The sequence below is a fragment of the Cryptomeria japonica genome, chromosome 8, assembly GCF_030272615.1.
Source record: "Cryptomeria japonica chromosome 8, Sugi_1.0, whole genome shotgun sequence".
NCBI lineage: Eukaryota > Viridiplantae > Streptophyta > Pinopsida > Cupressales > Cupressaceae > Cryptomeria > Cryptomeria japonica.
Window position 1 is genome coordinate 538,752,274 of NC_081412.1, and position 10,947 is coordinate 538,763,220.

At 35.4% G+C, this 10,947-nt stretch overlaps 3 protein-coding genes across 6 annotated transcripts; all 3 read left to right on the top strand.

Moving 5' to 3' along the window:
- Positions 1-1,589: 1,589 nt before the first annotated feature.
- LOC131027677 (UNC93-like protein 3) lies at positions 1,590-3,559 on the top strand. Of its 4 annotated transcripts, XR_009102525.2 has the most exons (4): positions 1,591-2,191; positions 2,445-2,608; positions 2,925-3,092; positions 3,310-3,487. XR_009102525.2 is itself a non-coding variant. In XM_057957758.2 (3 exons), the coding sequence occupies exons 1-3, from the start codon at positions 2,606-2,608 to the stop codon at positions 3,500-3,502; spliced, it is 450 nt and encodes a 149-aa protein (XP_057813741.2). In that variant the 5' UTR covers positions 1,590-2,605; the 3' UTR covers positions 3,503-3,559. The 4 variants fall into 4 exon arrangements, 2 of the variants coding, with proteins under 2 accessions (XP_057813741.2, XP_057813742.2); XM_057957758.2 differs by having other exon boundaries at positions 1,590-2,608; positions 2,925-3,178; positions 3,310-3,559; XM_057957759.2 differs by having other exon boundaries at positions 2,925-3,487.
- A 3,329-nt stretch (positions 3,560-6,888) lies between these two features.
- Positions 6,889-8,791, top strand: LOC131027658 (TMV resistance protein N-like). Its single transcript, XM_059210856.1, has 3 exons — positions 6,889-7,460; positions 7,557-8,560; positions 8,662-8,791. Exons 1-2 carry the CDS (start codon positions 7,178-7,180, stop codon positions 8,492-8,494), a joined length of 1,221 nt encoding a protein of 406 aa, XP_059066839.1. The 5' UTR covers positions 6,889-7,177; the 3' UTR covers positions 8,495-8,560; positions 8,662-8,791.
- On the top strand, positions 8,525-10,055 carry LOC131857777 (disease resistance protein RPV1-like). The gene is made up of 3 exons (XM_059210496.1): positions 8,525-8,560; positions 8,662-8,949; positions 9,046-10,055. The coding sequence occupies exons 1-3, from the start codon at positions 8,525-8,527 to the stop codon at positions 9,640-9,642; spliced, it is 921 nt and encodes a 306-aa protein (XP_059066479.1). The 3' UTR covers positions 9,643-10,055.
- Positions 10,056-10,947: the final 892 nt, after the last annotated feature.

A 10,947-nucleotide genomic window follows, 5' to 3' on the forward strand; every position in this document is an offset into this window, starting at 1 on the left:
GAAAGTCAGCCTGCGATATGTGTATTTTAGAAAGTAGATTATTATTACTCTCTGATCCAATTATGACCGTAAGATATTGATTTCTAAGTTGTGAAAAGATTTAATGTTGCTTTCAGATCAGAAGAACTTTTTCAGTTGTGCAATGAGTACAAAATAATAGCAATCAGATTTATTGTCAGTATGTCTTCAGATTAATGAAGTGTCACAAGTTAACGATCGCAGGTTCATTTTAATGGCATTTGCTTTCAGTCTTTGACGAAATGTGTGCAGAATATCAATATTAACAAGCTGGAGATTATACTTAAAGATTTGAACAATAACTTGTTTATATTTGATATATTAAGAATGATTTATAGAGTGTAATATGTTCATCACTGGTATTATGACAATGACAATTTTCTGAGTGACAATCAACTGTGCCAAAATTAATTTTTTGCAATTTTTTTTTTCAGATATTCAAAAACAATTTTCAGTCTTGGTTTCAGTATATCATTGTGCAGTCATATAGCGACATTTGTTATAAAGATTCATTATATTAATATTTTTGTTCTATTTCAGATTGTTGGAATCAACTTGATGCATAATATGTCTTATTGATGGAATTGGATTGTATATTTGATTTGTAAATGAACATATTCTGTAATTGATTTGATTCTGGCGTTGTTGCTCCAAGATTCTTGAGTTGGTGCTTTCTTAAGAACTTCGATTGAATTGGTGTTCATATAGATAGGGGTTTGGTGACTCTTTAGAGTTGGTGTCCTTAAACTTTGTAATTGAATTTTTGATCATGAGGCTTGATTAGGACAATAGATCCTAGCAGCATTCTCATGGTAGTTTTTCCATCTCGGATTTCCACATAAATCATATGCATCTTTTCAGATTGAAACTTTTTAAAAGTTTAAGTTGTTTAAGAATTAATTAGATAAAGATTGAAGTTTAATTTACTACTAATTCACCCCTCTCAATAGTAAACCCATATTCTACACTATCTGCATAGTCATTACCACCTACTTCTAATTTTATTTTGAAAATCTACAAATTTCTAAATAAAATATATAAAATACTCTCCAATTTCATTGAATTTATGCTTCCTTTTATAAATGAAAGAAAACCATTTTTGTTTTCATTTATGTTGTTTCTTAACCTTTATGAGAATAATATATTCCCCCTTTCGGCCAGTTCATAGTTGTGCATGCCTCCGACCTTGTACGTTTTTAGTCGATAGGCTATTCCCTGTGGGGGTCCACCGCCACGAGAATTGTCTCACACCGGATTTTTTGGGTTTATCGGTGCGTATTTAATTTTTACGATATCACTTAATAATTCCCGACGGCAAATTGTCTCATGCTTCCCTTTGCCGATAGTCTTAGTGCCGGGGAAATATTGTGTTGGCCGTAAAAGATGCAGCTCGCGGAACAAAACTCGGGAAACACGTGGGTAGAGTTTGTGTTCTTATGGGTGGCAGCGGTTCCCAATCTAACACGTGGTGAAATGGTTGCTGCTATAGTGGATATGGTGCTAGCAGTCCGCATACTCCCTACGTCCCACGTGTTCACAACATCCCTTGCAACCTCGTTGGTAGTTAGCTCCCTCCCCTGCATAGCTCCTGCAAGTGCGCTTTTATTTTATTTGGCTCTGGGTTCTGCAAGTTTTTGTTTGATCGGAGTTTTTAGGGCATTCATTATTGATCCTAACATTCATACTTAATTACTGATATCATATCCCATCATCCTTGCTTGATCTATGTGAATGGATTCTCATTTATATAGCTAAATGTTAAGAGCCGAATCCATTGGAATGATCCATAGAATGTATAGGATATAGGTCAACAAATGAATAAGTAAGAAAGAGGCCATCGCAGGTTAACGTTTTTCAGTTGTCTGCTTATGTTCATGGATAACTATGCAATTACATTTGGGGTTGAAAATATCGATGATTTAAGGAAATACCCATTTGATGATTGGGTCGAATAACTATAAAATTTATTGAAGAGATGACTTCTGACAACCTTCCTCTTCTAACAGACTTGTCGACGTCTGCTGATGGTAATGTTGCAGAGCTTCAGAGGCTCAATTTTCATTCGAAGACCTCCAGCCATCATTTGAGGGACCTTCATGTTCTGAGCTTTACGTTTCTCTTTGTATTCTTGGCTTACTCTGCAGCTCAGAATTTGCAAAGTTCATTACATTTTGTGAGGAATTTTCTTTTTCTCTTTAAATTTTGCTTGAAAATTGCTTAATAATTTTTTTGACAAAAGGTGTGTGGCAATTTTGGTGTGAGAGAATTATCTTGTGCTGTTGAAAAATGTAGCGGGTTATTATTTGATCATGAAAATTAACGGATTGCCCTTTGTCCAAAAGAAAATTAGTAGGCTAGTATTTTTTGGTGATAATTTGATCTGTTATTGTTGTTTTGGTGTAGAGCTTCACGATTTTGGTTTGCAGGATGGAAACTTAGGAACTATGTCATTGGGTATTCTTTATACATCATTCACTGTATGCTCATTTATAGAAGCACCTGTAGCTAGAAGGCTCGGTTCGAAGAATTCACTTGTTCTTGGGACTTCAGGCTACTGGTTATTCATTGCAGCCAATCTGTATCCACTATGGTATGCATTTGAACTTACAGACTTTGTTTACAATCATTGGGTCTTTTATTAGTAGCTTCATAAACGTTTTTCAGCGCTAAAACACTAAAGCTTGCTTATGAATACTTCTTATAAATGCTTATAGGTTTTTACTAAGTGCATTTTTAATAAACCCACTTTGGTGAATGGTGGGTGTTCACATGCTTCAATCAAATCTATTGTTGATTGTGTTACTGATTTTTAATAAGTTGGTCCATGGGTACTTATCTTGCTCTTGTTTCTTCAAATACACACATATCAGTCATTTTGAAATCCTATGTTATACTTATCATTGCAGGAAGGCACAAGTAACTCAGGCACTACATTGTCGTTTGCAGTATTTCTTGGAAGCATGATCTTAGGAACCATTTTAGCATTCTTTTTAAGTAAACAAAGGAGGTCAAAAGCAGGGCTTGGCATACACCATCAAAATTCTTCACAATCTTCTTTCAAAAATCTACTAAAGGTGACCTTTTCTCTTCTACTTGACAAAAGGATGCTATTATTAATCCCTCTGCTTGCATACTCAGTCCTTGAACAAGAATTTGTATGGTATGCATCTGCTAGAATCTTCATGGACATTTTCTTCCCCTACAACAATACTTTGTCCATTATTGAACCTTGTCATTTTACCATCAACTTGTATTGATTACTATTTGTGGTTTGTTGTTTTGCCATTTTAGGGCCGAGTTTACAAAATTTATAGTCAAACCTGCAATTGGCGTAGCAGGAGTTGGAGGTGCTATGGCCATTTTTGGAGCAGCTGATGCTATTGTAAGTGGGCCACGTTTACCCCACAAAAAACATGGTTGTGAAAATATGTTGTGGTATTGTTTTCAATATTCAAAACCATTTGACAAAGGGCAAACACCATGAGCATTTTTAGTGTATTTTCTGCATTTAACCTTCATCATATTGAACTTGCCTTTTTGGGAGAAATAATATGTTGCTATTAATTATTAAGACAAAGGATCGACTTCCTTTGTTTTTCAACATTTAACGGGGCATTTCCATTCAAGATGAGTTGTTTCAATTTCTAATCTCTCTACATTTTTGCATAGAGGGAATTTTTGGTTCAACACTATTTAATTTTGCTTGGCTGTGCGTCAAAAAACTAACCATCAGATTATTCTCTTCGAGTGTCAATTGATTGAAGCAACAATTGAACAGATTTTAGTTTTTGGTTCGTCTCTTATGTAGTAGGGTTTCTAAAATATTTTGCAAACTCTGTCCATTCTTTTTATTGGCATCGTTAATAGTAGGGCACAATTTGTGCATAATCTTGAGGTAAGTCATGATCTCACTGGGTTTTATGTTTTGAGGTTTCTACGCCCCTGAAAACATTTTTTTCATTTTCATTTAATACAAATATTTGAATCAAATTGTATTTCAATGGTGAATAAATTTATAAGATTTAACTGATTCATTTACTTGCAGCCGCCGCCCTAACTGTTGGACTGCCAGTGCCTGGCCTTTAAAAAAAACTTCCTCGAATTTATAAATCTAATTGTGTAATGCCAACGAATATGGTTGTAATAATCACAGAAAGAGCAATGTCAGGTTACTCTGTTTCTATTTTAGATTACTGAACCGACATGGGTACTTAGATTCAGTGTTTTCTTATTTATGGTTTGTTTCCCCCTTTTGAGGGGGAACTATATCTTCATGATTTTTTAGATTCGAGCTATTTGGAAGGAGATCCAGATGCCCTTTTCACAGCTTGAAGCCACCAACTCCACTTTTTTCCCATCCTCTACAACACTCATTCAGCTATGTCTCTACAAAAAAAACAAAGAATTACATTTCAGAGAACGACGAAACAAGTTCATAACTGTATGGCATTTTCACAGACATGCTTTTTAGCTCAATTACACGAAGCTAAATATGTCCTGCATGCTTTGTCAAAGTGAAAGTCAAGAATTCTCACCTTTTTTCATTAACACAATGCTCACAGTTTTTGCTTTCTATTTTTTCCCCTACAAGGTTTTTAACCATGGTTATGGCTTATGGTTAAATAGTGTTATTTATGTGTCTCAAAACATTAGCTTTCCATTTTATGTGTGAAATATTCAATATAAGGGTTCCAGATATCTATTATATTATTGTTGAGTTGTTTATTAATAAATTATCTAATCACATTTTTGTGATTCGGTAAGTGCATCAAAATGGGGAAAGATGAAGGGGATCAAAAATTGTCTTTTTATATTGTATAGTGTGTTCAAAATTTGAAGATAAATTAGAACAAGAATTGTACTACTCTGAATCTAACTTATAAACTACTAAGCTTCCTCTAAAATGGTTAAGATTATTCTTACTAGAATACAAAATAGTGCTAAAAATGGATCCCCTTATTTTTTGTTGCATTTGGTATCTTTCAAATCATTTGATAGCAATATAGTTAAGAGTAAAATCAAATAACTTGCACAAAATAATTAAAACTACATTTTTTTAATATGTGTTTAAAAAATCATTGAGTCAAATCAAATCGAATTTCTTTTAAGTTGACTCAAATCAGATTTCAAATCAAATAGTATTTGACTGTAACATCTTTCAATACAGTTCTAAGAGATTTCCACAATCCATCATATAATCAAGAGAGCATTTCTGGATTCGATTGTGTGAAAGATTTTTGCATCAACGTTTCAGATCACACTGCGTGATCCATCATCAGGATGAAGAGAGTCAAATGATGGATCACGGAGTGTGATCCGAAACGTTGATGCAAAAATCTTTCACACAATCGAATCCAGAAATGCTCTCTTGATTATCTTTCAATACATTCTTCAGCTTCTCAATATTCTTTGCCATCTTCCTCTTCAAATGTACAGTGTAGGATTCTCTCAAGGCTCGACAGTAACACCCTCTGTAATTGCACAAGGACTCACCACAAGTTTGAAGGACTATACTTGTCTTCAAAGGAAAAATCAGGTTGAAAGCGAGAAAGAAAATTCTAGCCGCTCTTTAATTTGTGTGTAAACTGTTGCAAAGCAGAGGTTGCATGATTGTTGGAGCATGAAAATTTGTATTATCTCAAGTCACACAAAGTGAATGAGGTAAACGCTAGATTTTTTTTCTAGCGACCCTTTTTTGTTTCAGTTTGTCATATCTAAATGTTATATTGTCTGCAGGATATTTTTGAATATTAAAATATTTTCTCTTTGTGGTTTCGTCATCATGAATAATGCTACGATTGAAACAACAATACCTTTGAAAATTAACTCATGACCTTTTGAACATCTGTCATCCTAACTCACTCATCCGAGTGGCCTATATATCTGTATCTTACTCATGTATTGTGGCTAAGTAGCTTAGTCATCATCAATTAAATTTTCTACACCCAAGTACCTTGCTTTCATTATGCTAAGTCCTAGCTTTTGATTTATGTAAGGAAGCTGATAATGGCTTCTGCGTTTGGGGATTGATTTTCCTCCTCACAGTCCTCCATTATGTGGGCACAAATGAAGAAAAAATCCATGGCGGATCCAAGCGCAGAAAGAGAGCGACTATAAATAAAGGCCCTTAGATCTGAGAATATGGAGCTGCAAAGCATGGTGGAGGAGAACCATCAAAGTTTTTTTTGTCTCGACATTCCACCCAAATATTTTCCACATACCCACATATCTATTGGTGTTACACATTGAACCTTTGCCAGGTCCAACCGCTAGTGTTATTCATTGATCAAACATAGAGTTGTGTGTCTTGTCACAGGATGTTTTCTTTTAAATGATTTTGAAATGACAAAAACTTTTGTCAAATTGTTTTTAAAAATATTGTATTTTTTCACCTACTATAGTTTAATTCCTTATTCGTATCACAGCCATAAAAGGTTAGCGAATTTAAAAAAGGTGGGAGCACCAGATCAAATCATTTCTTTTGGGTATGCCTATCAAGTACATAATCTTTCTCCTCAATAATTTTGGACAGCTGTTAAAGTGTCCAAAATTCTGAAACAAAAGAGATAAGAATATCTTCGTCTGAAAACAATGACACGTAAACATGGCAAAATATTTATTCAATATCACAGAGATAGGCAGCCTACATAAAGCACTCAACGCGAACCGGAGACACCATTTCATCTCGCTTCCTTTTACTCCAAGCCTTCACAAAACCTTTAAAATTCTTGACTACAAGTTTTTAGATAAAAATGTGTAAATTTTTCTTTAACTTTCAATTTAAAATAGAAGGCTGAGGGAATTTTATTTAAAAAGTGACTTTAGGTTGCCGTTGCATCAGTGTTATACCCATTAGAGCTGTTAAAGCTTCAGGAATTTATGAAAAGCCGGGGCATATATCCAAATCTTCTTTCGAATTTATGAAATGTGGTGGACGGCCATTAAATAAAATGTTCCTCAGTTTTCTTTCGACAGCTGTTAAAGCGTCCTCAATTATGAAAGAATAACTTGACCGATAATAAAAGGAAAGAATATCTTTATTGAAAACAAAAAGAAGAAAGAATATCTTTATCGAGAACAAAAACACACATATATATAAAGTAAAATATATATTCAATTTCACGAGAGAGCAGATCATTTCATCGGGTTTGCATTTACCATGAGCTGCGCTTGGTCCATACAACCTGAACGGTTTTCTTCGCTCCGAACTATTCTGTCGCGGCGACCTGTTCGGACACGAACAGGTGAACGGCAATCAACGCAGCCTCCTGTTCAGCCATTGCCACCTTCAAAGCCACCTGTTCAGTCACTTCCGCCTTCAGAGCCACCTGTTCAGCAGCGCCCATCTGTTCAACCGCAGCCTTTGCAGCCGCCTATTCAAAAGCTGCTCTCTTCACAGCCATCTATTGAGCCATGGAAGCCCATTTATCCAGACTATGCAGGTATGAGCATACAAACACTACTTTTCCTATTTAAATCTCTAATTTGCATCAGCATTTAAAATTTTGCTTCTAATGTAATAATTCTTTTGTCGTCAGTTGGAATTCAAGAGCAGAAGAAAGAAGTAACGAAGTTGCTCGACATGGAAAGAGAAAGCCAGCTCTCATTGGCGGTAGTTATATATGGAGTTGGGGGCATAGGAAAGACCACGCTCGCCACTGCTGTGATTGCGGACTTAGATCTCACACAGTACAACTATTCAGGAGTTGAAATCCATGCAGACCGGTCAAGGAATGACATAAGATCATTCCAACGGCAAATATTGAAAGACGCCTTCCCAGCATATACTTATGGCAGGAATTTAATGTTCACAAACAGTGCAGAAGGTCGGGATCATCTCACCAGCGCTTTCCAAGCCCAAGGAAACAAGCCAGTATTTCTGTTTATTGACAACGCTCTTCGGGAAGAAGACTTGCAAGAGCTTTTCCCAGAAAGATTAGCAGGCCTTCCGAAGCGGAGCAGAATAGTGCTCACAACTCGAAATCTGGGTGTCACGGATATGCTCGAATACGCCGGCCTTGAACGTCGTGACTATCCTGTGGGTACTCTACCCGACCAAGATGCCCTCAAAATTTTGTTCAAGGAGGATAACATCAGAGGCAGAGAGAACATGCAAAAAGTCCTGAAAATTTCTGATGGGATTCCGTTAGTGTTAGAAATTGTTGGTGCTCGTTTGCGTAAGCAGAATTACATGGTAGAGAGATGTACTCAAATATTTGAAGCTTTGGAATCAAGAGAGGATGTCAAAGAAGAAAATCTGTGTCAGCGTATAGTGACTTCTGTGTATAATGAGCTGGTACCGTCTACGCAAGAAGCGTTTTTGGATATTTGCTGCTTCTTTGCTAACTGGAATCGTAGTGACTTGGAGTACATTGTTGGTGCTGAGGACGTCACGCTTCTTCTCGAGGCGGCATTGATGAAGACGTCCAGCAAAGATGAGTTGATTGTCCAAAACATCATTCGAGCAAAAGGGTGAAGCTTGTCTACTAGAAATAGAATTCTTGATATGGAGTCCTGGATGGAAATAGCACATGACGATCAAGTATGTTATTGCATTTGTAATTTTGTATACTGCTACAGATTAATAAATAATTGCTGCATCTTTCTTTAGTAAAATTATTGATATACGTTCCCTCTTTGCAGAAGCTCAAACAAATCAAAGGAATTTGGCTGGGCAAGGAGGAATCTGGATCTGGGTATGAAGTTGATGAGAAGCAATTACATTCTTTGAAAAACTCGTTGAGAGTTCTTTGTTTGGAAAGCCAGATAAAAATATCAGGATCAAGCCAAAAAACAGCTAAATTCAAGGAACTTAGATTCCTCCGTTTGGGTGGTGACATTTCTGCTTTATGGCCAGCGAATTTGGAGTCGCTTGACCGATTGACTATGTTCCATGGCCCTGTCTATAAGGATTGTGTCACTTTATATCAGGCAAGTCTTCACTGGTAATTCAATTTATTTTTCTTCTTAATGGATTGTTTAGATTCCGATAAAAATCCTTACAATAGAATCACAACATGGATGCAGCTGCCCAAGAACCTACGGGTGATGAGAGCCACTGCACAGTCTCACTTCGAGGGATCCAAACCCGGAAAAATTATTCCAAATTCTTCTTTAGAAGAATTGGATTTAAGAAAATTGAGAAGTCTCCAGAAGTTTCCGGAAAAGCTGGATCACCTAACTGCCCTGAAGGTCTTGATACTAGATAAGTGGGACAAAATGCAAGAGCTGCCTGATCAGGTATGTGGGCTGCGTTCATTAAAAAGACTGAGCATTTCTGGTGGAAATTCCTTGAGAAATCTGCCAAAATTGTTTCCCCAGTTAAGTTCGCTACAGGAGTTGATGTTAACAAGGTGTAAGCAATTGGAAGAATTGCCCTCGACTTTTGGAGATCTGGGTTCTCTGAAACAGTTGAATTTGGCAGAGTGTAGTAACTTAAAAGAATTGCCCTTGATCTTTGGGAAATTAAGCTCCTTGGAGGTCTTAAATTTGGATAGCTGCCCTAAATTAGAAAACTTCCCTTCCAGCTTTTGGGAACTCAGGTCTTTAACAGAATTGAGATGTAGCTGTTTGGAACTGAAAGAATTGCCTCCAAACATTGAAAAGCTTATTTCTTACTTTTAGATTTAAGTTATTGCACGAAATTGAAAAGCTTGCCTTCCGGTGTAGCAAAACTCCGCTCACTCAAAGTATTGAATCTGTTAGCTTGCTGTTACTTAGAAGAAGTGCCTTCCAACATTGGGGAACATTCATCACTAAAAAATATAGATTTAAGAGGATGTCGCAAATTGAGAGAATGTCCCGCTGCTCTTAGACGAACGAAACAAGGACTGATCGTTTGGCTGCCGGACCACCTAATGGACTAGTCCAATCACTTTGTATACCTTCAATCTCTATCATGTGCATGTAAATATGTAAGCCCGTCTTTTCATAGTGCAGAGAATGATATACGAGTCCGTGTACACTACATTATAATTCACATTTGTAAGGTGTAAAAGTTCTGAATAGATTTGTAGCGTAAAAGTTGATGTAGAGTATGTCTCATAATAATTCAAGAACTTTAAGTTATTAGATGAAAATTAAATAAATTTATTTTTAATTAGTCATTTATAGGTTGGGTGGTAGGGAAGGGGTCAAATTTGTATATATGAATATTTATTTAGTTTTTATTCATTTGAGAAAAATAATTTAATATAATTGTATATTAATATGATGCAATTACATGTAAAATTGCACTCATTTTCTTAATCTTAACCTACATTTTCTAAATCTTTATTAATTTTTTTTACACTTTTTTGTATTTTGGATCATACTCATTTATGTATATTTGTCATTAATTTCATTTAAATTTTCATTTGTCATATAGACATTAGTTTTTATCTATCATGGGTCACTCTCTCAATTTAAATATTTAAATATTCAATCTTCATATAGACATTAGTTTTTGTCTATTTTGAGTCACTCTCTTAAGTATCTAGTGCAAATATCATCTTTAACTTCATAAAATTTAAATTCAAATTAGTTGAATCTAACATGTTCCACTAACTATTTTGAGCCAACAAAATATGTGTGATTTTTCTACTTGAGCCAACAAAAGAGTCAACAAAATATGTGTCATTTTTCTGCTTGAGCCAACAAAAGAGTCAACAAAATATATGTGAGATTTTTCTATTGTGTCAATATTGAAAGGCATCCAATTTAATTATTTAATATTATGTTATATTTGAATATTCCCTCATATGACTTACATGCAAGTATAGCATCTCTTTCAAAGAAACATAACCAATCTTCAATACGTAAATTATAATGAAAACAAAAGCCAATTATTTTGGTGCATAATGATGCCTAGGTGGCAACCTACTTTATTAGATATAGAAAATATTAAGAAATTCTAAGACATTAGTTTGTCATTTTTGTTAGAGGGCATAT

Excerpts from the sequence above, each read along its gene's own strand:
- LOC131857777 (XM_059210496.1), top strand. The coding sequence starts at position 8,525 with ATGGAGTCCTGGATGGAAATAGCACATGACGATCAA. Across the intron at positions 8,561-8,661 it reads AAATAGCACATGACGATCAA|AAGCTCAAACAAATCAAAGG; the intron begins GTATGTTATTGC and ends CCCTCTTTGCAG. Across the intron at positions 8,950-9,045 it reads ATTGTGTCACTTTATATCAG|CTGCCCAAGAACCTACGGGT; the intron begins GCAAGTCTTCAC and ends ACATGGATGCAG.
- LOC131027658 (XM_059210856.1), top strand. The coding sequence starts at position 7,178 with ATGAGCTGCGCTTGGTCCATACAACCTGAACGGTTTTCTTCGCTCCGA. Across the intron at positions 7,461-7,556 it reads CATTTATCCAGACTATGCAG|TTGGAATTCAAGAGCAGAAG; the intron begins GTATGAGCATAC and ends TTTTGTCGTCAG.
- LOC131027677 (XM_057957758.2), top strand. Across the intron at positions 3,179-3,309 it reads CTTGAACAAGAATTTGTATG|GGCCGAGTTTACAAAATTTA; the intron begins GTATGCATCTGC and ends TTGCCATTTTAG.